The 27966-nt window shown below is 39.8% G+C and overlaps 1 protein-coding gene across 1 annotated transcript in view; it reads right to left on the reverse strand.

Annotated features, from left to right (window-relative positions):
• Nucleotides 1-27966, reverse strand: part of tek (TEK tyrosine kinase, endothelial) — a 100270-nt gene that overhangs the window by 35077 nt on the left and 37227 nt on the right. Inside the window, exons 6-12 of the mRNA XM_020514805.2 lie at nt 27825-27959; nt 27048-27176; nt 25281-25435; nt 18064-18217; nt 16132-16293; nt 11293-11433; nt 4621-4908 (exon numbers count right to left, since the gene is read on the reverse strand). Of these exons, the coding sequence (XP_020370394.1) occupies nt 4621-4908; nt 11293-11433; nt 16132-16293; nt 18064-18217; nt 25281-25435; nt 27048-27176; nt 27825-27959 (1164 nt within the window). The remainder of the gene's footprint in view (nt 1-4620; nt 4909-11292; nt 11434-16131; nt 16294-18063; nt 18218-25280; nt 25436-27047; nt 27177-27824; nt 27960-27966) is intronic.

Here is a 27966-nt window from a genome sequence, read left to right on the forward strand (position 1 = left end):
AGGGTCTAGGCCCGAAACGTCAGCCTCTCTGCTCCTATGATGCTGCTTGGCCTGCTGTGTTCATCCAGCCCTGCACCTTGTTGTCTTGGATTAATTTAGGATCTGGTTGGCATGGACAAGTTGGACCAAAGGGTCTGTTTCCATGCTGTTCAGCTCCAAAACTCTATGGATGGCCTAATTCTACTCCTATATCTTTTGGTCTTATGAACAATGAACAAGAAGCAGAAGTAGGCCATTTAACCTTTTGAGCCTGCTTTGCCATTCAATGAGATCATGACTGATCTGATTTTAACCTCAGTTCTGATAATCTTTCAACCTGTTGATAATCAAGAAACTACCTAACTTAAAAATATTGAATGACTTTGCATCCGCTGGCTTTTTGAGGAAAAGAATTCCAAAGATTCACAACCCTTTGAGAGAAAAAGTATGTCTCCTTACCAATATTTTAAGTGGGTGGCTTCTTAATTTTAAAATATTACCCTTGGTTTTAGATTCCCCACAAGAGGAAACATCCTTTCAATGTCCTCCTGGCCAAGTCCCCTCAGGGCTTAACACCAGGAGGATACAAGCCTAGCCTATCTAACCTTTCCTCATAAGACAATCCACTAATTCCAGGTATTGGTCTAATAAACCTTCCCTGTACTGCATCCAATAGGTAAAATCTTTCATTTAGTACAGTGACCAGTAGTGTGCATAGTGTTCCATTTGTGGTCTTACTAATGCCCTGTATAAGGGGCAGCACAGTGGCTCAGTGGTTAGCACTGCTGCCTCAAAGCACCAGGGGCCTGGGTTTGACTCTACCCTCAGGCGACTGTCTGTGTGGAGTTTGCACATTCTCCCCGTGTCTGTGTGGGTTTTCTCTGGGCGCTTCGGTTTCCTCCCACAGTCCAAAGATGTGCAGGTTAGGTGGATTGGCCATGCTAAATTGCCCATAGTGTCAGGGATGTTTAGGTTAGCGGGATGGGTTTGGGTGGGATGCTCTAAGGGTCAGTGTGGATTTGTTGGGCCGAAGGGCCTGTTTCCACACCGTAGGGATTCGATGATTCTATAACTGAAGTGTAGCATTCCTATTCTTGAATTCAATTCCGCTCACAATAAAACTAACATTTTAGTTGCTTTCCGAATTTCTTGCTCTACCTGCATACTAACATCAGCAATTCATTCATTAGAACATTCAGTTCTCTTTGTGTACAGAGCTCTGCAACCTCTCACCATTTAGATAAAATGCTTATTTTTTATTCTTTCTGCTAAAATGGACAATTTTACACTTTCCCACATTATACTCCATTTGCCAGTTTTTTGATTATGCATTTAACCTTTATATATCCCTTTGCTACCTCCTTTTGGGCTCTTCACAACTCACTTTCCTACCTATTTTTGACAAACATCAGCAAATTTAGCTATCATATCTTCGATTCCTTCATATAAATAAATTATATAAATTATAAAGAGTTGAAGCCCCCGCACGTTCCCCTGTGGCACACTGTGACATCTGCCAACCTGAAAAAAACCCATTTATTCCTACTCTCTGCTTCCTGTTAGCCAATCTTCTATCCACGCCACTCTATTACTGCCTACACATGAGACTGTATTTTCCACAATAACCTTCTGGAAACCTAAGCAAGAATACATCCTTTTTATCTGCCACACAAATTACTTCAAAAGATGGTAACAAATTAATTAAACATGATTTACTTTTGACAAAACCATGTTGGCTCTACCTGATTGCCTTGAACTTATCCAAGATGCCTTGTTATAATGTCTTTAATTATAAGTTCTGACATTTTCTGCATGACAGATGTTAAACTGACTGGCCTGTACTTTCCTGTTTCTGCTTCCCTCTCTTTTTGAATAAAGGAGCTCCGTTTGTTATTTTCCAGTCACGAGGAACCTTCCCTAATGAGTTTAATGAATCTAATGAGTTTATTGCAAATGCTTCAGCCATATTACTTGCACTGTTGTGTTGGGCTGACCCACCATATGAGGATGAAGATATTTGTGGAGTCGCCTCCTCCAATCAACTTTTTAGTTGTCCACCCCCGTTCACTACGAGATGGAGTAGGACTGCGATATATAGATCTGAACTAGTGGCTGTGGAATTGCTTAGTTCTTCTTATGCTGTTTGGTATGCAAGAAGCCCTGTTTTATAGCTTCACCACGTTGACACCTCATTTTTAGGTATAAAAGCAGAAGTTGCCGGAAAAGCTCGGCAGGTCTGGCAGCATTGTGAAGAAAAAAGTCAGAGTTAACGTTTCGGGTCCAGTGACCCTTCCTCAGAACATTAACTCTGATTTTTTCTTCACAGACGCTGCCAGATTTGCTGAGCTTTTCCAGCAACTTCTGTTTTTGTTCCTGATTTACAGCTTCCACAGTTCTCTCGGTTTTCATTTTTAGGCATACCTGGTACATACTGGCATGCCCTCCTGCATGCTTAATTATATCAGGGTTACTGAATCTTTAAATAATTTTAAGGCAGAGGTAGATAAATTCTTGATTACCAACCGGATGAAAGATTGTCGGGGATGTACAGGAATGTAGAATGGAGGTTAAAATCAGATCAGCTTAATCTTAGAGAATGGTGGAGCATGCTGGAAGGGCCAGCCTGCATGGGTTTAATATTTTCTGATGTTAGTCTGAATCTGGCACAAAGTCAAGGGGACCTCCAGGCATTAAACAGTAGTAATATCATCAAAAGGAAGGCAAAGTAAGCAGCCAATGACACAGAAGTAGTCTGAGAACCAGCAAGCCAGGAAGTAAAAAGCACTGATTATCTTTCAACTCTTAAAAAATTTACAGAATAAAAACAAATGCAAAATACAGATTAGAAGCTGATTCATCTTAAATTTTATCAAATATAATTAATATTTTGGAAATCTTATCATGGATTACAAAAGATGACATTACACAATCAAAAAATGACTTCTATATCAGTTATAACTCATTATACACACAGTATACATTAAAAACAGCATCCACGGTTTTTTAACTAGAGGCACAGAGTACAAGAGCAAGGAGATGATGTTGAAGATATAAGATATATCTATAAGATATATCTATAAGATATAGGTTAGATCTGAGCTGAGTATTGCGTATAGTTCTGGGTGCTACATTATAGGAAGGATGTGAACACAGTGGAGACAGTGCGGAAGCAGTTTGCAAGAATGGTTCCGGGGATGAGGAACTTCAGTTATGAGGACAGTTTGAAGATGTTAGGACAGATCATCTTGGATTGAAGAAGGCTAGGGGAGAAATCTGATAGAGGGTTTTAAAACTGAGTGGGCTGGAGAGAGTAGATAGGGAGAAACTGTTCCTACTCAAAAGGAACAAGACGGCATAGATTTAAAGTGATCTGCAAAATAAGAAAGGATGAAGTGTGGAAAAACATTTTTCACTCAGCAAGTGGTTAGGGTATGGAATGCACTATCTGGAAATATGGTTCAGTTGATGCATTCCAGAGGGCATTGGTTAGTTATTTGGATAAAAATAATGTGCAAGAGTGCAATATGGAGAGTGCATTGCAAAGGGGCAATGTTGGGGACAAAATAGGCAATGATGCTCATTTAAAAAGCTAGTGCAGGCACGATGGCTCCTTCTGTGCTGAAACACTTCTGTGATTAACAAGGCAGGGCTTTTTTTTTAATAGTTTTAGCATTAATCTCACAACATAAAAAGGGAATTTCTCTTCAGCTTAGTGCTATCTCTATTGAAGACTACAGGGTTTTCAATTGTGCACTCTGTGGAGAAACATAGAAGCACTGGCAGAATTCTTGTTTTCGGCATTGAACTACATATGTTGAGACTCTCAAAATTACTGTCATTTTTAGAGGAATTATCTAGTTGACAGGTTCACTATCATTACTGTCGCAAAATCTGGGCAAAAATACAGTTTCTACCTATGTAAATATCCACGGTTAAAATAAATAGTCATGTCTCTGCTAAGTTGCATTAATCAGTAGCTCTTTGCAATAAGATCAATTTTAAAGCTGGCAATTGTCTCCAAAACAGCCAGAAACAGTTTTGTTTACTAGCCTAATTGATAACATCACTCACTGTAGAAATCCTTGTGAACAGGAAGAGGTCTCGTGCATAGTTTATATAAATTAATAAATGTAATAAATAAATTAATTAAATAAAGATGTCTTATTTTTGAAACAAGAGTTTAGGTGTTGCAAAATTACATAAACTTAATGCAGAGAAAGGCCATTCAGCCCAACGGGTCCATCTTAGTACATATTCTCTACACAAGCCTTCTCCCACTGTAATTCATCTCACCCAGTCAATGTTTCCTTTTTCTATTTTCTCCTTTTATGTACTTATCCAGCTTTCCCTAAAATGCATTGTTTTTATTCACTTCAACCAGTTCCTGTGGTAGTGAGTTTTACATTCTTACTACTAAAGAAATGTTTCACCTAAATCCTCTATTGGATTTAACAGTGAGCGCCTCATATTTATGATCCATTGTTATGGACTCTTCAGACGTGGGAACATTTTGTCTGTATCCGATCAATTCCTTCGATAATTTAAAGGAACGTAATTGGATCACTCCTCAGTTTTCTTTTTTCTAGACGGTATTACTGAAAACAAATTTCAGAAGCAACCAATGGGAAATGAATAACTTACTGTTGCTATATGTCCATGAGGTTACCATGTCACACCATTCACCCACTGAATTTGTCTGTGCTCGCACTCGGCATTGGTACTGATGCTTAGGCTGCAGGCCCTCGATTTCCAGGCTGGACTGGTTTCCAGGAACATCCAGGGTAGTGGGCTTTTCTTTACTGTCATTGGCAGCATGGCACTCCACGTGGTAGGTGATATCCTCCAGGTTTCCAGGAACTGGCTGCCACTTTAGCCAAAGGGATGTTTGGCTTTTGGGTATAACTTTAAAACCCGTTGGAGCAGGAAGAGCTGCAACACCGACACAACAAAGAACCGATATTTTATTGTTTATTAAACATTTACTGTTCGTTGCAAAGATGAAATGGAAATGATTGAAACTAAAAATTCCAGTTCTCTTATTCAGATAGGTTTCAAAAACATAGAACAGTACAGCGCAGTACAGGCCCTTTGGCCCACAGTGTTGTGCCATCAATTATTCTACTAAGATCAAAAAGCTATTTGAATGCTATGAAGAACAGTAAGTAAATATTGCTTTAAAATCAATGCAAAAACTTCTTTCTGTAGGTGAAATGCTCAGTTTAAAAAAGGGAGAGATAGACTTGTGAACATGTGAAGTATTAATCTCTTGATATTGACACTGGTTTATAACAGCAGTTTGTATCTTCAAAATTTGGCTGCTTCTGACTTAGTGTCATAGAGTCATAGAGCTGTACAGCGTGAAAACAGGCCTTTTGGTCCAACTCGTCCAGGCTGACCAGATGTCCTAAATAAATCTAGTCCCATTTCCCAGCATTTGGCCTATATCCCTCTAAACCCTTCTTATTCATGTACCCATTCAGATGCCTTTTAAATGCAGTAATTGTACCAGCCTCCACATTTCATCTTGCAGCTCATTCCATACGTGCACCACCTTCTGCATTAAGAAGTTGCCCCTTAGGTCTCTTTTAAATCTTTCCCCTCTCACCTTCTAGTTTTGGACTCCCACAACCTGGGGAAAAGACCTTGGCTATTCACCATATCCATACCCCTCGTGATTTTATAAACCTCTATAAGGTCACCCCTCAGCCTCCGACATTCCAGGGAAAATATCCCCAGCCTATTCAATCGCTCCCTATAGCTCAAACCCTCCAACCCTGGCAACATCCTTGTAAATCTTTTCTCAACCCTTTCAAGTTTCACAACATCTTTCCTATAGGAGGGAACCAGACTGAACGCAGTATTCCAAAAGTGGCCTAACCAATGTACAGCTGCAACATGAGCTCTCAACTCCTATACTGAATGCACTGATCAATAAATGCAAGCATGTAAAATGCCTTTTTCACTATCCTGTCTACCTAGGATTCCACTTTCAAGGAACTATGAGCGTACAGTCCAAGGTCTCTTTGCTTAACAACACTCCCCAGGACCTTACCATTAAGTGTACAAGTCCTGCCCTGATTTGCATTTGTAAAATGCAGCACCTCACTTTTACTTAAATTAAACTCTATCTGCCACTCCTCAACCCATAGGCCCACCTGATCAAGATCCCATTGTACTCTGAGGTAACCTTCTTAGCTGTCCACTATACCTCCAATTTTGGTGTCATCTGCAAACTTACTAACCATGCCTCTTATGTTCAAATTCAAATCATATATATAAATGACAAAAAGCAGAGGACCCAGCACCGATGCTTGTGCTAGGCCTTGTGACTGACCGTTTATCACAGGCCTCCAGTCTGAAAAGCAACCCTCCATCACCGCTCTCTGTCTTCTACCTTTGAGCCAGTTCTGTATCCAAATGGCTAGTTCTCCCTGTATTCCATGCAATATCTAACCTTACTAACTGGTCTTAACTTGCACCATGTCCCGTTCACTGATCACCCTTTTATTTGTTGAGTTACAGTGACGGCTGGTCCAAGAATGAACTGATTTTTACATTCTCATCCTCTTGTTCAAATCCTTCTGTGGCCTCCCCACTCCAGTCCCACAATTCTCGGAGATCTCTGGTCTATTACAATTCTGACCGCTCAATTCATCCACAGTTGGTGACCATTCCTTCAGATGGCTGAGCTGCAGGCTTTGGAACCATCTTCCTAACTCTTTATATTGCTCTATCTCTTCCTTTAACATGCGGTTGAATTACTTAGCTTTTTGAAGAGGCTTTTGGTCAAGTGTTACAATGCTTTATGATGTTGCTCAGTATCAGTTTTTTATTTGAGAATTTCCATGAGTTACTTTAGGGCTGAATCTCATAGGAGATCTCTAAATGCAATTTGTTGAGATTGCACAACAAAGTATAGGAGTTAAGAATGCACAACCCCCTTTGTCAGCATTTAGAAATGTAGGTCCCTTTTAAATTGATTGAGAGCTGTCGATGCTCATCAAACTTTGTAATTAAGAACTGAGTGCTAGGCCCTTCTTGTGGTGCAGATGTAGAGTCCCTAGCCCTTGATCAGGAGGCCTTGGTTCAAATCCCACCTAATCCAAGATGTGTATAATTACATATCTGAACAATTGCTTAGGGAAAATTAGATCAAGTAAAAAAAAAGCAGCATGCTTTCCAACTATATTTCAATTTAGCTCCCCCTCCTTACTTTTCCCTCACTTTTGATTTGCATTGCCTGTATCAGGCTTTGCACATAAATTATTCAATTAGAAACACAATTATTTTACTCTTGGTGGTTAATAGATGAAAAAAAAAATGGTGATTTGGAAATAAATATTCTGATGTGCGTTAGAGCACTTCTGGATCCCCTTCCCCTTCTTTTTGATCCTCCTTCTAACCAAGAACCTATCTATCTCTGTCTTGAATACACTCAATGACTTGGCCTCTGCAGCCTTCTGTGGTAATGAGTTCCACAGATTCACCACCCTCTGGCTGAAGAAATTCCTCCTCATCTCAGTTCTAAAGGGTTGTGCCTTCACGCTGAGGTTATGTCTTAAGTCTTAGTCTCTCCTACTAGTAGAAATGTCTTCTCCATGTCCACTCAATGCAGGCCTCTCAGTATTCTGTAACTTTCAATGAGGTTTCTGCCTCATCCTTCTAAACTTTATCAAGTGCAGACCCTGAGTGCTCAACCGCTTCTCATTTGACAAACCCTTCATCCCCAGCATCATTCTTGTAAACCTCCTCTGGACTCATCCAAGACCAGCAAATCAATCATTCTTTAGATACAAGCCCAAACTTGCCCACAATATTCCAAATGCAATCTGACCAGAGCCTTATACAACCTTAGCAGTATATTCCTGTTCTTGTATTCTAGCCTCTCAAAATGAATGCTAACACTGCATTTGCCTTCCTAATTGCCAAATAAACCTGCATATTAATCTTAAGAGAATCCTGACTAGGACTCTTGAAGGCATGCAAAGAAAACATTTGAAAAAAATTGCTCACAATAGAATCCATGCGATTTATCTGCAATTACTGAAAATTCCAAGGCAAACCCAAAGGATTGGCAACCCTATGTAGGAGAGGACCTGAAATGGATCTGAGTGATGTAAGTACTTGACCATTGTTTTTAAATGATGTGACCTTCCTTTGAACTGAGAACCGGCCAAGTCAGTGTCAAAGGTCATGGTTAAGTATTTAATGGCATGTGGAGTTTTAATCCCATTGTGTTCACAGATCTTCCCTCCCCCAGCCACCTTTCTAATTCCTTCCTGCCTTTCCTTCCTGTGGGTATTAAGTCAACCTAGGATAACATGGTGCTGGTAGCTCTCCAAAATCTATCCAAGTGCTTTATTTTGCTTCTGTCTAGACAATAGCAGGTTCTTCTACACTGAAGAGCATCACAGGCAAATTCATTTCTGATCTCATTGAGTATTTATGCCCTTACACTATCACAAGGACTCGCTGAGCATGAACCCAGAATTATCATTCCATGCTCTATAACAAAGGCTCACTGGAAGATCCCCTCTGCTCTCCTGATTAAAATCAATGACATCTTTCTAATTTATTGCATTAACAAATTTCAAACACTACATAAATCATTATAATTCATGTTCAGTGATGCTACGACATTTTGCTGACAACATCTGGCACAGAGTGATCAACTGAGCTATTAGTGCAGCAATGATAAGTCACATAGGCACGTTTTAAACATCACTCAAAAATGTTTGTTTAGAAAAGCTGGCACCATAACAAGAAGTCCAAACAAAATTTACAATGATGTAGCCCCTGCAGCTTTGTACATATGACATTTTACCAACTGGAGTTCAAATAAAATGCTAGTACCAGCATTTCCGTTGTTAACTGCAACTGATGGTATAACAGAAAATTGCCTGAGACAGGTTTTAAAATTAACATAAAGTCTGAACATATTGTTAAACAAGAAATCAGTTGTTCTTTGGAGATTTGTGTACGTTGTGGAGCTCGTCTACCAGGACAGATGTGAACCCCACATAGCATTAGAGGAAAAATTGCTTATGTGGGTGCAGCAATGATTTCTACTTCCATTTGTCAGTCAGTCAGAGACACTAAAAAACACCGTTCAATCATTATGTCCTCTTCTGGGCTTCCTACCATCAAACGGACTGATAATCCAGATATGCAAGTAATGTCCCAAACAGGTTGGAATCCCACCATGGCAGATCAAATATGAACTCAATAAAATCTGGAATATAAAGTCTAATGATAACCGTGGAAAAAAAAGTAGATTGACATAAAAACACATCTGATTCGCTAATATCCTATTGAGAAGAAAAGGCTTCACCTTTCCAGTAAGTCACTTGGTTTTCATCAACCGCTAAAAAGTCTCAGAAAAAGAATGAAACCAGAGAGACCACCTAGCATTGACCTAGGCACCACGAACAACACTGTCGAACTCAGTCATGTTGATGCTACTAAGTCCCCCTTGGTAACAATTGGAGGCTGATGCCAAAATTAGGACAACTGTTTCACAGACTCGTCATGCAACAGCCTGACGTTGTCTGCAAAGTATGACCATGAGTATGACTGACCCAGACATCCCCATCACTGTGTATGTCCTGCAGAGGTGGAAGCAGAGTGGCGTAGTCAGGAGGGAGTTACAGTGGAAATTCTAATACTGACTCCAGACCCCATGAAGCCTCATGGCATTAGATCAAAGATGGTCTGTAGGTTACAAAGACTTACTCATCTCAGGTACTAATTGATGAATCACTGCTCCTCCGTGTTGAACATCATTTGGAGGAAGTGTTGAGAGTGACAAGAGCACAGAATGTACTCTGGGTGAAGGACTTCAATGTCCATCACCAAGAGTGGCTTGGCATCATTACTACTGACCAATCTGATTGAGACCTACAGGATATAACTGCTACACTAGGTGTGAGGCAGGTGTTGAGGGAACAAATAAGAAGGAAAAACATACTTGACCTCATTCTCACCAGTCTGCCTGTTGCACCTGCAGCTGTCTATGCCAAGAGTGACCACTGTACAGTCCTTGTGGAGACAAAGCAGCATCTTCAGATTAAGGACACACTCCATCACATTGTATTGCAGTATCACCGTGTTAAATGGGATAGACTTTGAACAAATCTAGCAACCCAAGACTGGGCATCCATGAATTCCTTAATGTACAGTCTTTGCCCCACACACCTTCAGCAGTATCATCAATGATCTTCTCTCCATCATAAGATCAGAAGTAGAGATGTTTGCTGATGTTTGAATAGTATTCAGCACCATTTGAGGACCGCTCTCCTCCCCCAGGTGCTGATGCAATCTGTGTCCATGTGCAGCAAGACCTGGACCATATCTACATTTGGGCTGACAAGTGACAAGTAACATTCACATCGCACAAATGTTGGCCACTGGCCATCTTCAACAAGACAGAATCTAACTATCACCAATTCACATTCAAGGGAATTACAATTGCTGAATCATTTGGTATTTATAACCTGGAGGTAACCATTGACCAAACTGAGTTGGAACAGCCAAGTGAATATGTTATCTACAAGAGCAGGTCAGAGGCTAGGAATTCTAGGTTGAGTTACTCATCTGTCTCCAAATCCTATTCTCTAACTATAAGCTGCAAGTTAGGAGTGTGATGGAATACCTTGCAATTGCCTGACTGAGTGCAGCTCCAACAATACTCAAAAGCTTAGCACCATTGAGGACAAAGCAGCCTGCTGGCACCACTATCCTTCAAAATTCACTAGAAACAAAAACCGACGCAGCGCATACCATCTACAATTTGCTCTGCAGTAACACATCAAGGCTCCTTTGTAAGTACCTTCCAAACCTATGACCTCTACTACCTAGAAGGGCAGTAAATACATAGGAACGCTTGCAAGTTCCCCTCCAAGCCACTCACCATCCTGCCTTGAAACTTTATTGTTGTCCCTTCACTGTTGCTGGATAAAATTCTGGAACTCTCTCCCTAACAGCTCTGAGGTTGTCCCTACAACTCAGGATTTGCAGTAGTTTAAGAAAGCAGCTCACCACCAAGCTCTTCAGGGCAATTAACGAGCAATGAAGCACACATCCATGAATGAATTAAATTAAAATAAATAACTCCCTTTCATCACAACAGCATTCTGGAGATTCAACTTTAGTCCCTGGAGACTCTTGAAAGGTTGGCAATCTAAAGGATATCCCATTTAAGATTTAGTCTTGTAAAGGTCTTTCCCATTTGTATAATAGTACTAACATAATGAATAGAATTATGACAAAGCACGCATAGAGGTACTTAGTAACAAAATGGGTGCATTCCATTACTTGGACAATCAGTCCAGAAACTTGCCACAGGACCAGGATGTCCTTCTCCTCCATCTCCAGGCCTGCTGAGTTGTATACACACATTGTACTGGCACATCGGTTGCAGATTGTCCAATTTTACCAATTCAGATGGATCTGTCACTGAAGGCAAAAAAGAATACACAGATTATTTTGACTAGCCATAGAGATTCCATGAACCAATAATGCTGGAACAAAAAGTATGTTTTTCTTTTCTTGTGGTACCAGTTCAGCAACCTCTCCCTAATTTAAGCTTTCCATCAACTTGAAGGACACGGACAGCAAATACATGGGGAGCACCACCACCTCCAAAGATGCTGCACTTTTAAATCCCAATCTGTCTTAATATCAGTTATTTAACAAATAAACACCCGTCATTTTTTAACTGGCTGAATTTATTTTGCAATGTTAGTCTTTCTGCAGTCATAAATTCTACATTCTTTGTAATAAAGATCTTAGTTGACTTCAGCTGAATGTTGTATCCCCTTGTATTGTTAACAGCATGAATCATTCTGTATAAACCCTGTTCATTCCCTTTTTTATTATACACCATTCAGTCAGTTTATAGATTTAAATCGCTCCCTTCTGGGATGTATAACAAATTTATTCAGTATGCCATCATTGCAAGATTCCTGCATATTGGGAAACATTCTGACAAAACTGGACTGTCCAAAATCCACAGCCTTCTTCCTAAGGTGGGTTCACAAAACTGAATATTTGGGGGGATGTTTTTAATGAGGTTTAGAAATGTAGCCACTGAAATTTATGGCTTGCACTGTTGCCATTTCTCACTGATGTTGCAGATGAGGACTAACTGGCAGAGTATAATTGCCGTAGCATATCTTTGTTTTATTCCTCTGTGCCTCTGGCGAAGTAGTCCTGTAAGTAATTATTCTTATGACTGTTTTCTGAATCTATTTTTCTTCTGACACAGATGCTGTCAGTATTATAAAGTGACAATGTCTGATACTCATCAGATGCTTGTGAACACACAGTGATGTAAATCACTTCAAGATGTGTATAGATTTGTTATATTTCCCCAAATAAAACTGAGGCAAGTAGTTCTCCCTTCCACAGAATTTATTACATGCATGATGTTCCAAGACCAGCACCCTTGTTATTTGGATGCAGAGAAATGATTTTAACAGTTGATAGCCTGAAGTATTCCAGTTATGGTGGTGTGGGAAAGTTTTAAATATATCCCTTGGACATACCCTCAAGGAAACCTCTTTGAGCAAATTCTTTCAGTAAAAAATAAGAGTAGTAACAAAATTTTAAAAGGCCTCCCAAATTATTTGATAACCCTTATAGTGCCCCACCTCGGAGGACAAAGGCAGCTGGTACCCGAGAACACCACCACCTGCAGATTCCCCTCCAAGCCATATCATCCTCATGTGGAATTATATCACTGGTCCTTTACCATTGCCAGGACAAAATTCTGGAAATCCCTTCCTATCAGCTCTGTAGGAGCACTTACATCCCAGGAACTGCAACAGTTCAAGAAGGCAGCTCACCACCTCCTTCTCCAGGGCAACTGGGGATTCACAAAAAATGCTGATCAATGCTCACATCCATGAATGATTTCAAAAATAGAGCCCAACAATGCACTATTTATCAACTTGAAAACAATTAAAATAAGAATGAATTATTCTATTGATCTGCAGAATCTTCTTTCATATCCAACAGAACAAGTTCCTGCTTAGGTAGATGTGAAAGATCCCATGGGGCACTATTTGAACTATCACGCAGGGAGTCCTACCCGGTATACTTGCAAACAGGTAAATAGCTGGTCATTGCGGTCTGTAGAGTTAGTTGTACTCAATTTAGCTGTTTCATTTCATACATCACAACAGTGACCACTCTTTAAGAATATGCCATTGACTATAAAATGTTATGAAATGTTCTGAGGTTGTAAAAGATGATATTGTATTTCTGGTCTTTCTTTCACCCACCATTTCAACTAATTGTTTCCTAAGCATCAGATAAGATCCATTGATGTAAATTTTCCTCTTCTCCACAGGAGAGTGGAGGGGGGTCATCTATCAAAGCAAATCACAAGCCAATACAGAGCCGTCCTGACACAAAACTCCCGCCTAAATCTGGGAACCCTGCCCAATCTCGGGCCTCCTTCCATTCAACGGGGGAACCCAGGACAGAGAAGCAATTACAGGTCTAGAAAAAAGGTCCTTCAATCCATCGAGTCTGTGCCAGCCAGAAACAACCACCAAACTGTTCTACTCTGTCTATGCCCCTCATAATTTTATACATTTTAATCACGTTTCCCTCCAGTCCCCTCTGCTCCAAGGAAAACAACCCTGGTCTACCCAATCTCTTTTCATAAGTAAAATTCTCCAGCCCAGACAGCATTCTGATATATTTCCTCTGCACCCTCTCCAGTCCAATCACATCACTCCTCTGGCCTAACCAACATTTTACACAATTCCAGCATAACCTCCCTGCTCTTTAAACTCTATGCCTTGGGCTAATAAAGGCAAGTATCCCATGTAAGAGATAACAAGGTGTAGAGCTGGATGAACACAGCAGGCTAATGCTGCTTGTCCTGCTGTGTTCATCCAGCTCTACACCTTGTTATCTCAGATTCTCCAGCACCTGCAGTTCCTACTATCTCTGAAACAAGTATCCCATATGCTGCCTTAACCACTTTACCAAGCTGTCCGGCTACCTTAAGGGACTGGTGGATATGCACACCAAGTCCCTCTGAACCTTAGTGCTTCTCAGGGTTCTACCCTTCATCATGTATTCACTCTTCCCAAGTGCATCACCTCAATTTTATCTGGATTGAATTCCATCTGTCACTGATCAATCTGTCTATATCTGCCTGTAAGCTAAGGGTATCCTCCTATTTATCACCCCACCAATTTTTTTTATCATCTGTGAACTTACTGATCAACACTACCACATTCAAGTCTAAATCATCTATATATATCACAAACAGCAAAAGCCCCAACTCTGACTCTTGTGGGACCCAACTGGACACAGGGTTCCAGTCACAAAAACACCTCTCAACCATCACCCTCTGCTTCCTGCCACCAAGCCAATTCTATATCCAAACTGCTAAATTTCCTTGGGCTCTGTGGGCTCTTGTCCTTACTATCAGTCTCCCATGCAGGACTTTATCAAAAGCCTTGCTGAAATTCAAGTGGATTACATTGAATACATTGCTCTCACTGATACACTTGGTTATCTCTTCAAATAATTGAGTCAAGTTGGTCAGAGATTACATCCCCTTAACAAAACTGCACTGAATATTTTTGATTAGTCCCTGCCTTTCCAAGTGCATATTAATTCTGTCCCTTAGAATTACTTCAAATAGTTTCCCTGCCACTCAAGTTAAACTGACAGGCCTGTAATTTATGAGTTTCTCTCTGCTCTCTTCTTGAATAACAGCACCATATTAGTTGTCTTCCAAGACTCTGGTATCTTTCCTGTGGCCAGAGAAGAATTGAAAATTCTGAAGAAGGGTCTAGGCCCGAAACGTCAGCCTTCCTACTCCTCTGATGCTGCTTGGCCTGCTGTGTTCGTCCAGTTCTGCACCTTGTTATCTCAGAATTGAAAATTGTTGCCAATTCCCCTGTTGTTTTCTCCCTTGTCTCATTCAACAGGCTCAACTCATACATTTCACCTGACCCTGGAGATTTATCAACTTTTAAACCTGCTTGACTTCTATAACACTAACTTGTAATGATACTTTAAGACATCAGGTCCAACAGGTAATAAATTATATCATAGATATATCATCTATGGGAAAATCATCAGTTTCAGGAATTTTCTGAATTAAAATTCCTTGCCAATTCAACTGTGTTGTTAATTTTTATACCTAGTTCCCTTCTCCCCAAATTCAATTCCAATAGCTTTGCCAGAAAGTTGGAACTGAAGTCCATTACTAGTTCCAAAATAGAAGCAGCCAGAGAAACTGAACAGGTCTGGCAGCATCTGTGGAGAAAAAGCAGAGTCAACATTTCGAGTCCTATAGCTGTTCTTCAGAACTAATTGTAACTATGGAAAGGTTGGTGTATTATGCTGAAGGTAGGCTGGGGTGGGGAGGAGTAAACAATTGATGGAGATGAAGCCCGGGCAGAGAGAGCAGCAGTTGGGCAGACAAAGGAATGGATCATGGTGAGTTGGGGAGGAAGAAAATCTGCTAATGGGGACAATTAGTGGGTGAAAATGGCTATGGTGAAAGCAGCCCATGTGATGACAGAACTTGTTATGTGGAGTTGGGGAAAGGACATGGAAGAAGGTCCTCAGATACTAAAATTATTGAACTCAATATGGAGTGCTGAAAGCTTCAGGGTCTCCAAGCATCTCGGAAATGCCCAAGGTTTAGCAAATTCTCTCCTAATGGGATATTTGCTGCCAGTGTCAGCTTCTTGGGCTCCATCCTGCTACAAGACCCAGCTCCCACTGGACACCATCCTGCTGCCAGTCTCAGTCCCCTGTACCCAGCTTGCTGCCGGTGTTATTCCCCAGAACCTAACTCACTGCCAATGTCTGATTTCTAACTGACCTGATCAAATCTGCACATTTTAATCTGACATCCATTCTTACACACAGTAGAATCAATCAACAAGGCAGCACCTCATGATGTGGCAAATTTTGAATATATGGAACTGAGTTATGATTAAATGTATTCTGGATATGAATGAAGTCAATGAGATTTTTATATTCTTCATTGAGTCCTTATTATTGAAGTGCCCCAACTGTTCATCCATTTCATTTGACAAACTGCTGACTTAAAGCAACAACAATTATAGGTAATGCCTCTGAACAAGGAGGGACCATGTAGATATAGTTTCTTACCTTCAACTGATGACCATGACTCCAATGCTCCAGCAGGTTTGTAAAGCAGTCTTGTTAGGATGATTGGTCCATCTCCAATATGTGGCTCAACATTGGCCTTGACAATAATATATCGTGTGCCACTGTTGGTTTTAGTCGGTGGGGTCTGTGGTGAAGGAGGGACTGTCGGAAGTGCACATTTAGCAATAAGTTAAGGTATACTCATGGAAATGTGTTGAAGAAACCTATCTTAGAGGCCCACCAAAGGGAAGCAAGGCAGTAAACACTAGAAACAATGCTCATGAGACATATGCCACTGAAGACTTTGTCTTGCACTCATCAGGACTAACTCAAGAATGTCAAATTTCAAATGACCACAACAATTTATTCTGCAGGTAAAAAGATTTCTGATTATTAGTGGGCAAGTTCACTTTGATTTGCCATTTAGAAAGCACACAGGAACTATAGGCTACGCAACCCCTTGGATAATTTTTTAAAAATGTGCAAAGCTTTAACATATTTCTTTTGTTTGTACAGAACGTGTCCCTGTCTATCAATGTACATCACTTCTAGTGAGAACAAATGAGCTGTGTTGTGAAGTTGGCTGATTATGTTAAATTCGTTGTCATTGTAACCATTAGTGCACTCAGGATTGTTAAGGAAGTTGTGTCCAGTCGCAGAATCACATGTAACAGTCGACATTTTGTTACAGAAACAAACTGTTCTGTAAAGAACACATAACATTTTATTTTTCCTCAGTTTCTACTGCGATATGGGAATGTTAGAATAACAACTAAAGGGAGGATGTTATAAAAAGCCAGTTAATTTACAGTAGATGAAAATATGCAACATAATTCCTAGGAACATGGTTTATAATATGCATTCAGACTCTGGATTTGGGAGCTATTGACAAAAGCAGACAAAAATAAAAATAAAAGAGATGATTAATAGTTACATTGTAATGCACGAGATGAGATAGGTATCTGAGATTGTGGGATTTGTCACTAAAAGATGTATTGTGACAAGACCATTTGCTTGATTTATTATCAATTTAAACCTTGGTGGTAATGAGTTTGTTTTATTGCTTTCAAGAAGTTTTAGAGAAAACATTTAGGTACATTGCAGCACAACTTTAGTGTTGCATGTATTATTTTATGGGGTTTAATGTTAATTTTGTTACTTCCAAAAAGTTTGAATGTGTGGAAGAAGACAGCAGTAGCAGGTTACCAGGCCGTGCTTCACATTTTGCTGTTCTTGAACTTAACTTCTTGTAAGAGCAATGCAAATACAATACTGTGTGACCAAAGGATTTCAACAATAAAATTTAATATACTGTACCAAGATTGAGTGATTACTATAATAGACAGGGATTACTGTGCACACTTCTAGTCATTGTGTTATAAGAAAGATATAGAGGGACTGGAGAATATGAAAAACAGATCAACAGGATGATATCAGAATTATAGTCATCAGGAAAGTTTGAACAAGATGGGGTTCTTCTCCCCTAATAAGTAGGCTAAAAAGTGACTTGATAGATCTTTTTAGAATTATGAAAGAATTTAATAGGTTAGACATTGAGAACATGATTCCACTTTTAAAAAAAAACATAGAACATAGAACAGTACAGCTTATCCTATTTGGATGAAACCCATGAATATGGGGTGCTTGAACATAAGATAGTCATCAATAAATCCTTTTGGGATTTTGAAATGTCCTAACTAAAAGAATGGTAAGAATGTGGAATGACAACCTCAGGAAGTGGTTGTAGAAAATAGTATAAACGAATGAAAGGGAAGTTTAATAAAAGATGAGGGTCAAAGACATAAAAGATTATATTGTTAGGTTGAGAAGAGAAGCTTGGAGAAGGCTTGAAAGTTTATAGAAAACAACGTAGGCCAGTTGGTCTGAATGCCCTTTTTCTGTGCTATAATAGTCTATGTAACAATAACCTACCTTTAACAGACACTTTAAAAGATCTCACAGCAAATCTAGCTGGTGTTTGGACACGGCAGATCCACTTTCCTGAATCTGTTGGTGATATTTTCAACACTTTGAAGAATGTTATGGTCTGTTTGACTGGATGCGTTATTGTTTTTGTGGTTGTAGGCTGAAACAGAAAAGCATAGACAGTGTAAGGCTTGATTGGTAAACACATCAATCTTTCTCAAGTACATATCAGAAGGGAAGTATTCAAAAGCCTGAGAGTTTCAGTAAAACACTTTAACAGAGCCTGAACTGGTTTGCTGTGAAGTTCAACATCTGGAGTTTAATTAATTATCAGCATACAGGAAATGGATCAAACTGTGCTGAGCAGAGTTATATTATTTATTGTGCAACGGGACTGGAGGGGGAAGAGAAGGGAGATGTTTAATGCAATAAGTTGTTGTTTTCTGGAATGTGCCATCTAAGAGGCCAGTTTATAGCAAGTTAAAAAGATAAGTAGATAACTATGATTGAACAGAATATACTTGCAGGAATTTGGGGGTAGAATAAGGGAGTACGATTAATTGGAAAGCTGTATCAAAAAGCCAGCAGAGGCTTGATGGGTGAATGATGCCCTTTCATGATATCTCGTTCAGTTTCAAGTTTAAACAAAAAGCTGATTATTTAGTAAAACTTAAAAAAATGTATTCTCTGTATTATTTCACAATAGTTTTGTGTTTTTACTTTTCATAATGTTGCATTTAGTCCCCAAATTTCAGCTAAACTAACTTATAGAAAACATAACAGCACAGGGTGCACATTTGTATCTTTCCAAGTTTGCTGCAAATGCAATCAGTCATAATGAACTGAAACACTTGAAACAATTGCACCAAGTTTTATTACCTTGGTCAGGAAAAAGTGGTGATTTTTCAGGAATCACTAGAGTCAGGAAGGGTTCCAGAGGACTGGAAAATCGCTAACGTGACACACCTGTTTAAAAAGGGAGTAAGGCAAATGACTGAAAATTACAGGCCAATTGGCCTAACCTCAGTCCTGGGTAAGATTTTTGAGCCCATTGTGAAGGGTGAGATTTCTGAATACTTGGAAGTGCACGGTAAAATAGGGCAAACTCAGCATGGCTTCATCAAGGGGAGGTCATGCCTGACAAATCTGTTAGAATTCTTTGAGGAAGTAATGAGCAGGTTAGACCAAGGAGAGCCAGTGGATGTTATTATCTGGACTTCCAGAAGGCCTTTGACAAGGTGCCGCACAGGAGGCAGCTGAGTAAGATAAGGTCCCAGGGTGTTAAGGGCAAGGTGCTAGCATGGATAGAAGATTGGCTGTCTGGCATAAAGCAGCGAGCGGGGATAAAAGGGTCTTTCTCAGGATGGTAGCAAGTGACAAGTAGTGTTCCTCAAGGGTCAGTGTTGGGATCACAACTCTTCACTTTATACATTAATGATATAGATGAAGGAAATGAGGGCATTCTGGCTACGTTTGCAGATGATACAAAGATAGGTAGAGAGATAGGTAGTATTGAGGAGGCAGGGAGGCTGCAGAAGGATTTGGACAGGTTAGGAGAGTGGGCAAAGAAGTGGCAGATGGAGTACAATGTGGGAAAGTGTGAGGTCATGCACTTTGGTAAGAAGAATAGAAGCATGGACTATTTTCTAAATGGAGAGAAAATTCAGAAGTCTGAAGTGCAAAGATACTTGGGGAGTTCTGGCCTAGGACTTTCTAAAGGTAAACTTGCAGGTTGAGTCAGTAGATAGGAAGGCAAATTCAACTTTGGCATTTATTTTGAGAGAACTTGAATATAAAAGCAGGGATGTACTTCTGAGCTCTATAAGGCTCTGGTCAGGCCACATTTGGAGTATTGTGTGCAGTTTTAGGCCCCTTATTCAGGAAAGATGTAGTGGCCCTGGAGCAGGTTCAGAGGAGGTTCATGAGAATGGTCCCAGGAATGAAAAGTTTAACATGTGAGGAACGTTTAGGTCTTTGGGTCTATACTTGATGGAGTTTAGAAGGATGAGGGAGGATCTAATTGAAACTTACAGAATACTGCATGGCCTGGGCAGAGTGGATGCTGGGAAGATGTTTCCATTGGTAGGAGAGACTAGGACCGGAGGGCACAGCCTTAGAGTAAAGGGAAGACCTTTTAGAACAGAGATAATGAGAAACTTCTTTAGCCAGAGAGTGGTGAATCTATGGAATTCACTGCCACAGAAGGCTGTGGAGACCAGGTCATTGAGTATATTTAAGATGGAGTTAGATAGGTTCTTGATTGTCAAGGGGATCCAGGGTTATGGGGAGAAAGTGGGAAAATGGGGTTAAGAAACTTATCAGCCATGAATGAATATCAGAGCAGATCTGATGGGCTGAATGCCATAATTTCTGCTCCTATGTCTTATGGTCTTATGAAAAACTCAGGCCCTGTCTTCACCTAAAGATATAGCGAAAATGTGCACTCTAAATCAATTGAACTGGATTGCAGGATATATTCACACAATTGGATGACTTGAACACTATTTGCATTCTGAACACATTTTGTATGGATTCCTTCATTATGCACTGTTTACGGGTGCTTTTTCAAAATATTATATATTGTGCTCATTTGTTTTGCTCAATAAGGAATTGGGTTAAAACTTGAATGTATTAGTTTTTGATATTACCGTTTGTTCTCCACATATCTTTTGGAAACCTAATTCTGCCAGAATACAGTCTTGACAATTAATTAAATTAATTCAAATCTCTTAATTCGTGCTGGAAACTTAAGAATTGGCATTTAGTTTCATTCCATTTTTGGCCTGAAACAAGCAGAAGACTGAGTTTGAGCCAGTAACCAGAGATATATGTGAAACAAGGCTTCAGTGTCTGCAAGCAACAGTGGCCACAGAGTACATGAATAGTATGAGTGGTATGATGGTTCAGTGGTTAGCATTACTACCTCACAGCACCAGGGACCTAGGTTCAAATCCAGCCTTGGGTGACTGTCTGTGGAGTTTGCATGTTCTCCCTACATCTGTGTGGGTTTCCTCCCTCAGCCTAAATTTGTGTAGCTTAGGTGGATTGACCATGCTGAATGGTCTAGGGTTGGAATTGCAGGGGGAGTGTCTGGGTGGAATGCTCTTCAGAGGGTTGGTGTGGACTTGATGGGCTGAATGGCCTGCTTCCATTCTGTGGATGGTACAAGCATTTAGTTTACAGCTGCAAAAGGGACACAGAGCAAACAAAACTGTCAGTAAATATTAAAGTATCCATAATCACTGTTCATTGTATATTCATTACAATTCTCCTATCTTGGGTGGTTCTATTTCACCTGTAACCCCAAATCTTTTTCTTGTTTAATTTTGCAGAGTATGGGTGTCACTGGCAAGGTGAGCGTTTGTTACCTGTCCCTAATTGGTTTTGAACTGAGTGTTTGTCTGGGGCATTTCAAAAAACTTAAGAGTCACCCAAGTTGCTATGAGTATGGAGTCACATGTAGGCCAAGTAAGGGTAGCAGATTTCATTTTCTAAAGGATATTAGTGAACTAGGTAAGTTTTTCCAACAATTGGAGAGCTCTACATGATTAACTTTACCGAGACTAGCTTTAAATTCTAGATTTATTAACTGAATATGTTGGTACAGGCAATGATATGTTTTGAATCCACATGGGCCTCTGAATTACTAGCTCAGTAGACTACCATTATGCCATCATCTCTCCATCTTACTACCTAACAAAATTAGTCACGATTCAGTGTTGTGATGATACTATAGCTTTTAAGAGGTGTATTTTGTCCTTTTCGTTTATGAAGAAAGGTTGAGGCAGAGGTACCGAACAGTCTACTTATAGCCAGCAAAGGAACAATAGAAATAACCTGAATTGGTGGGGTCAAATTCCCACAGAACCAGGATTTTTAGTTAGCTTTCAATAGCTGAGGTCTGAGGTCTTGAAGCTGGATGTGGAAGCTCTTATTCCTCTCTGTTACTCTTCTTGCTGCTGAAATTGCATGTGAGACAATCTATTTTACTGAATTTGCCTTTGCCAACAGTGTGCTTAAGGAATGTTATTATACTGGAACAGTTAACAAGTAGTTTAATACTTTGTTAAGTATTTCAATAGAGTTACAGTTGAGCCAATTTTTTTCTCTTTTTTTATTTTGTCTGTATTTTAACTATAGTGTATGAATAAAGCGTGTTTTGCTTCAAGACAGGCAGTTTGACCAATCGAATTGCATCTGGAACGTAAAGTTAGAGTCGAGGCTATCTTCTTAAATACTTTGAGGGGGTTTGGTCTGGTCCATAACAGCGGTCAGAAGTTGGAAATTTGCACATTTTATGTTGTACCCAAAGACTTGAGCGTAGAAGTTAAGGTGTTCCTGGTACAGTACTGAGGAAGCACTGCGCTAACAAAGCAGTGCTTTTGAGAGAATACTTAAGGGATAGGACTGAGGGAGCATTGTGGGGGGCAGTCAGGGAGCAGTACTGAGGGAGTGCTGGACTTTCAGCGCAATGTCAATATAATTATTATAGCAACTTTAATGCATAAGAAGTTTCCAGTGAATAACAGCAGCATTATTTAAAAAAAAATGACTTTGAGCTAACTAGAATTGATGAAGTTCGATGAGGAAAGGCTTGGTTAAAAAGAAAGCTTTCAAGGAATGCCTTATAGGAAGAAAGTGGAGTAGAAAAGCACAGATGTTTCAGGAGGATACTTCAGGACTTAGGTCCTATGCAAGTGAAAGTTCTACATTGGTGGTACTACAATGCTACACTTGGAAGTGTCATCGTTTAAACTCAACCGTGACAGCCGACCACTAGGAGGATAGAGATAACAAGGTGTAGAGCTGGATGAACACAGCAGGCCAAGCAGCATCAGAGGAGCAGGAAAGCTGACGTTTCGGGTCTAAACCCTTCTTCAGAAAACTTCTTTCTGAAGAAGGGTTTAGACCCAAAACGTCAACTTTCCTGTTTCTCTGATGCTGCTGGGCCTGCTGTGTTCATCCAGCTCTACACCTTGTTATCTCAGATTCTCCACCATCTGCAGTTCCCACTATCACTAGGAGGATAGCAGAGGTTTTTTGGGATTTTCAAAGAACATTCATCCAACAACTCATGAACTTAGGAACAGGAGTAGGCCATTTGGCCCTTTGAGTCTTCCACTATTCAATAAGATCATAGCTGGTCTGTTTATGGAGTTAACTCCTATTTCCTTCTCCTCATATTCCTTGTCTCCATTATTTATCAAAAATGTTACAATTACGATTGTAGCCCTTAATTATGTAAAGGACTTTATTTACTTTTATTTCCAAAATGTGTTGTTTTCTTAAAGAGGTCTGCTAAATAGAAAAAAAAGAGCTTTAGATACAAATGGAATGACATTTTAGCAAAATCCAGTTTGAAACCAATAGAATATTCCATCTGTAAATCGTCAAGGGAGCATCAAACAAACTTAATAAGTACCGGTAACAATGGAGTTGACTATCTGCCTTCTCAGGAGAAAGTAATCTCTTTCAGGCATGTCTGTTTTACCCTCCAGGAATATACAAAAATGGTTAAAAACTGACTGCAACATGAGTCTGTATGTTTTATTGACACAGTGTCCTAATGTGTAGACTAGAGTGCTGTGTGGGCCACAGTTTTGAAAATAGTCATTTTAAACACTTATGCACTGCAGGTAAAACAAAAGGCAAACACTATACCCCACTGAGTGCTGTCAGCCAGTTCAAAAACAAACAGCTCAAAGGAATTTCAATCAATGTAAAAAATCAAGAATCTTGAAATCAACTCCTTAATTGCCAATATCAGTACTTCTAATGGGTTTCCAATAATAATTACAGTGTCTTCCTATCAGCTTTTCATGAACAATTCCCAGGCTGATCTGTATATCTTTCTTTAACTTTTATCTTTTTGGGCTCACTTCCCAGTTATACTCTGCGCATTTTTGCGTCATTATTTCTTCTCACATCTAGTAATTTCTGGGAAAAAGTGTATCCACAAGGTAAAGCATTCTTTCTAAGTTAACCTTGCTGCTAAATTAACCCCTAACCATGGGGTTGAATGAATAATGAAGGGGTAGCCAGTCGTCCCTTCTTATCCAAAAACTTAACAATTTGGGGTATTCTTTCCATAATTGTAACAAGTTGGGAAACCTCACCTGAGTCTAGTCATTATCAAAGATTTATTTATATCAGTCATGAATAAATTCAATGACCCATTACTGTCTGGAGAAGAGAAGTTCACCATATTATCAGCCACTAAAGAAAGATTTCCCATTATCACTGTGTCAAAATAGAGATTTCTTATTCATAAATTCTCCTCATTTGTCTCCTAGCTCTAGTCTCCCTCACAAAAGAAGCCATCCTCCTCATATCCACTCTACTAAATCCCCTCAGGACTTTTATATGTTTCAATAAGATTATTTCTCATTTTTCTAAATTTCAATGGGTATAGGACCAAAACTATGGATAAATATCATTCAGGAAAGCACAAAGAAATTTTGCCAGGAACATGGGCGAAGTCAAGGTGCAGAAAGAAAATCTCTAAAGATCTCACCTTCTTAACACTTCAGCCCTCCAGCCCCACGTGTGCAGAGTCTACAGATTGCACAATGAATTTATTAGTTATCTCAGAACCCATCTCACTTTAAGGCCTGCAATATTGACAATGCAACATGTCCTTAAAACCGTAATGACACAATCAACCTAAATCAGGTGCTCAAATAATGGATTGGAAGCTTGAACACCTGCCCTTTGAACTTTGAAGTGAAACTGCAGCCCACTGGATTAAACTAAGAGTAATTGTATTGTAGGAGTTGTAGATTAACATAATATCAGAAAACAAAGTAACACCAGTGTACTTTAGGGGAAACTTGCTAATACAAGAGGGAAAAAAGAATGATATGATAATACAATGCATTATCGTGGGATAAAGCTTGTGTGGGCATAAGCATATACAGCCCAGTTGGGGTGAATGTTTCAGTGCTGTAAGCTTATGTAAAATGAGGATTCCGTCCAGTAGCATATATATGGAGTTTTTGAAAGAAATTCCATTCAGTTTGATTCTGGATTGTTACCAAATCTCTAGAGATAAAGAGTAACATTGTGAATTGACTAGGCCTGGATTGTTCATTCCTCCATACAGGCATCAGAAACTCATTAACGAGGGACTTTTAAGAGGTGAGCACCAGCCCATAAAGCAAGGGCATCGAGCAAGGCAGCATCGAGAGAGCTGTGAAAATCTGTTGCTCTGCTAAGGTACTTACATTTACTTTATTTCCATGGGGTGTAAGGAGCTGAATATCACCATGCTCTAGCAGTGGATATCCTGTTGCAGTACAGTTGAGTTCTAAGGTCACCCCAGCATTCACCTCGATGCTGTTACTAGGACTCACCAACTGAAAAGGAACTTCTCCGAAACCTGCAAGGTAAAATAGGATTTCACAAATTACAGGATTTTTTTGATAGAAAATATCAGTAATGAGTGTTGGGAGTCAGGGTGCAGGGGTGGGGCTCCTCTTCAAGGGTGCTCTAGCAGCACAGAGCCTGTCCACGGGATGAACAGTGGCTGGGTCATGTCTGAAATGGCCCCTGTGCCCCACACTGATTGCAGTCTTTAAACTTCAGCAGGGATTAGCACTGGAAGCCATCATCAGGCTCAATCTTGCTCCAGCAATTTCAGGGCCAATAACCGATGTAAAGTAGAAGACATCTTGAACCAAACCATATTTTGGATGCTGTCCTTTTTCCAATGAATCTCTCCTCTCTTCCAACCTGTCATGATATTGCATTTTGTTCTCCCTCCACCATCCTTTCTCTGTTTCTGTATTTGCTTCAAATCCAGTTCGAATGCTAACTTATTTCTGTCCTGATGAAAAGTAATTGACTTGAAACACAAAATCTGTTTCAGTATTACTTGATACTCCCTTGCCTGTTGAATATTTCCAACAGTTTTTTAATTTCTTCCCTTTGTTTATTTTGTTCTACCTGGGTCAATGATTCCTTTCTGGGTTATGTTCCTGTGGCAAGACTGATCCTCTGGTACTGCATAAGTAGCCTTACCTCAGGGGTGAATCTTTACTGTTGCCACGTTAAAATTTTGGAAATCCCTTCCTAACACCTCTGCAGGTGTTCCAACATGCTAAGGACTCCAGCAGTTCAAGAAAGCAGCTCACTACCATGTTCTCCAGTGTAGTTAGGAATGGGCAACAGCCTGTAATTTCCTTGAGTTATAAAGAGCATGCATGTGCGAGAAGGAAGCTGGCATCATTGATAAGTGATGTAAAGCAGCAGCTAGTTTCAATGAAAGTGCAACTAGAAGTGTATGTTTAGAAAAGTTCCTTAATTTTGAATTCTTTAAAATATATAAACTAATGTCTTTCATTCCACATCATCCTCCTCACCACTGAACAAAACAAAGGCTGGCTCCTAATACTGGCCTTCCTCCACTCCTGCTATAGCCTCCAACTGCTCCTACTCTGCTGGGGAGGGAAACCTCCACTTTATGAGCCCCAGCCTCTGACTCCCCTTCCCCTTGACCCCGAGCCTCCCCAATGCCCTTCTTAGCACCTCATGTATGGATGCTGATATCACAGTGCATGGGATGTGGTGATGTCATGTGGAGACACTTCCTGCAGCCTATTCTGTCACAGCGTTGGCCACATCTGCACGCACACGTTATGGGTAACACTCTGTTGGAAAAGTAAGCACTGACCAATTTTTCAAACTCAGAGAGGCATCATATATAACCCAATGTGCCCTCATTCAATCTTTAAAAGTGGGTTGTGATCCTATAGTGGAATCACATTCCTGTCACTAATTCTTTTACCATTTATAAAAACCTCATTGGCTTAGCCACTCTCAACCTCGGTTGCATCATAATTTCAGGAGACTATTCAGTTTCTCCTCATTCCATAAACCTGTCTATCTATGTTGCATTCCATTTTCTAAATTTTTATGTAGCCCTTTGTGACATTATGTCCGTGCTAACGTGTACTCGTTGCCATTTTTGTTATTATGTTATTTTGTTTTACCTTCCTTCTCACAGTGTAGGCCTTGCCATCCAAGAGGGCACAGGCATCCTTCAAAGCGATCACACTCTCCTCCATTGACACAATCACACTTGAGCCGACAGTCAGCTCCATAAAAACCAGGGTCACAGGCTGAAAGCAAAATAATCAGCTCAATAAAAGAAAAAGTTGTTCATCATAAATCACGGTAAGCAATGTGTGCTTTTGAAGAACCTCTTAGAAATCTGTGGTACGACTTAATATTTTAATTCCATAACAGTTGGGAGAAGTTTCAATCACATCAGAGCATAATGACCAAATGGCCAAAACATCTGTTTCATGCAAATGATGAAAATATTGACATATTGACAATTGTGCTTTTTCAATTATGAATTTCTCCCAAGACAGAGGCAGCAAGTGTAAATATAAACAGCTGTTAAAATATGAGAGGCAATAGATAAAGTAATTTGTCTTTGTTTTCTGTTGATGTTTAGAAAGTACGAATTTTACTAATGCACAATGAGTGTTTACATGTCAACTTTCACTCACACACTAATTGATCTCCCCAAACTAATTTTGAGGTTTATAATTTTTTTTAAATTTATAAATATTTGGAAACTAATGGAGGTACTTAATTATCTTACAAAGTAAATTTTGTGTTTCTAATGGAAACATTTGTTTTTCAAAGGCTGTACAGAATCAAAGGGCATGTTATCACTTGCAAGATTTTTGGAATAAGGTATACGATTTGATATTTAGGGTTGACTGTCATGGTTTACTGCTTTTTTATAACAAGTTTACCTTGATCACACTGAAGCCCTCTCCATCCAGTAGCACAAGAGCACCCATAAGGACCAGGTAAGCAGAACATGGAGAGGTGACAATTTCCTCCTGTACATGGTCTGCAGTTTCTCCCATATGTATTTTGCCCACATGCTAGAAG

This window comes from Rhincodon typus, chromosome 3, assembly GCF_021869965.1.
Source record: "Rhincodon typus isolate 14 chromosome 3, sRhiTyp1.1, whole genome shotgun sequence".
In the NCBI taxonomy this organism is placed as follows: domain Eukaryota; kingdom Metazoa; phylum Chordata; class Chondrichthyes; order Orectolobiformes; family Rhincodontidae; genus Rhincodon; species Rhincodon typus.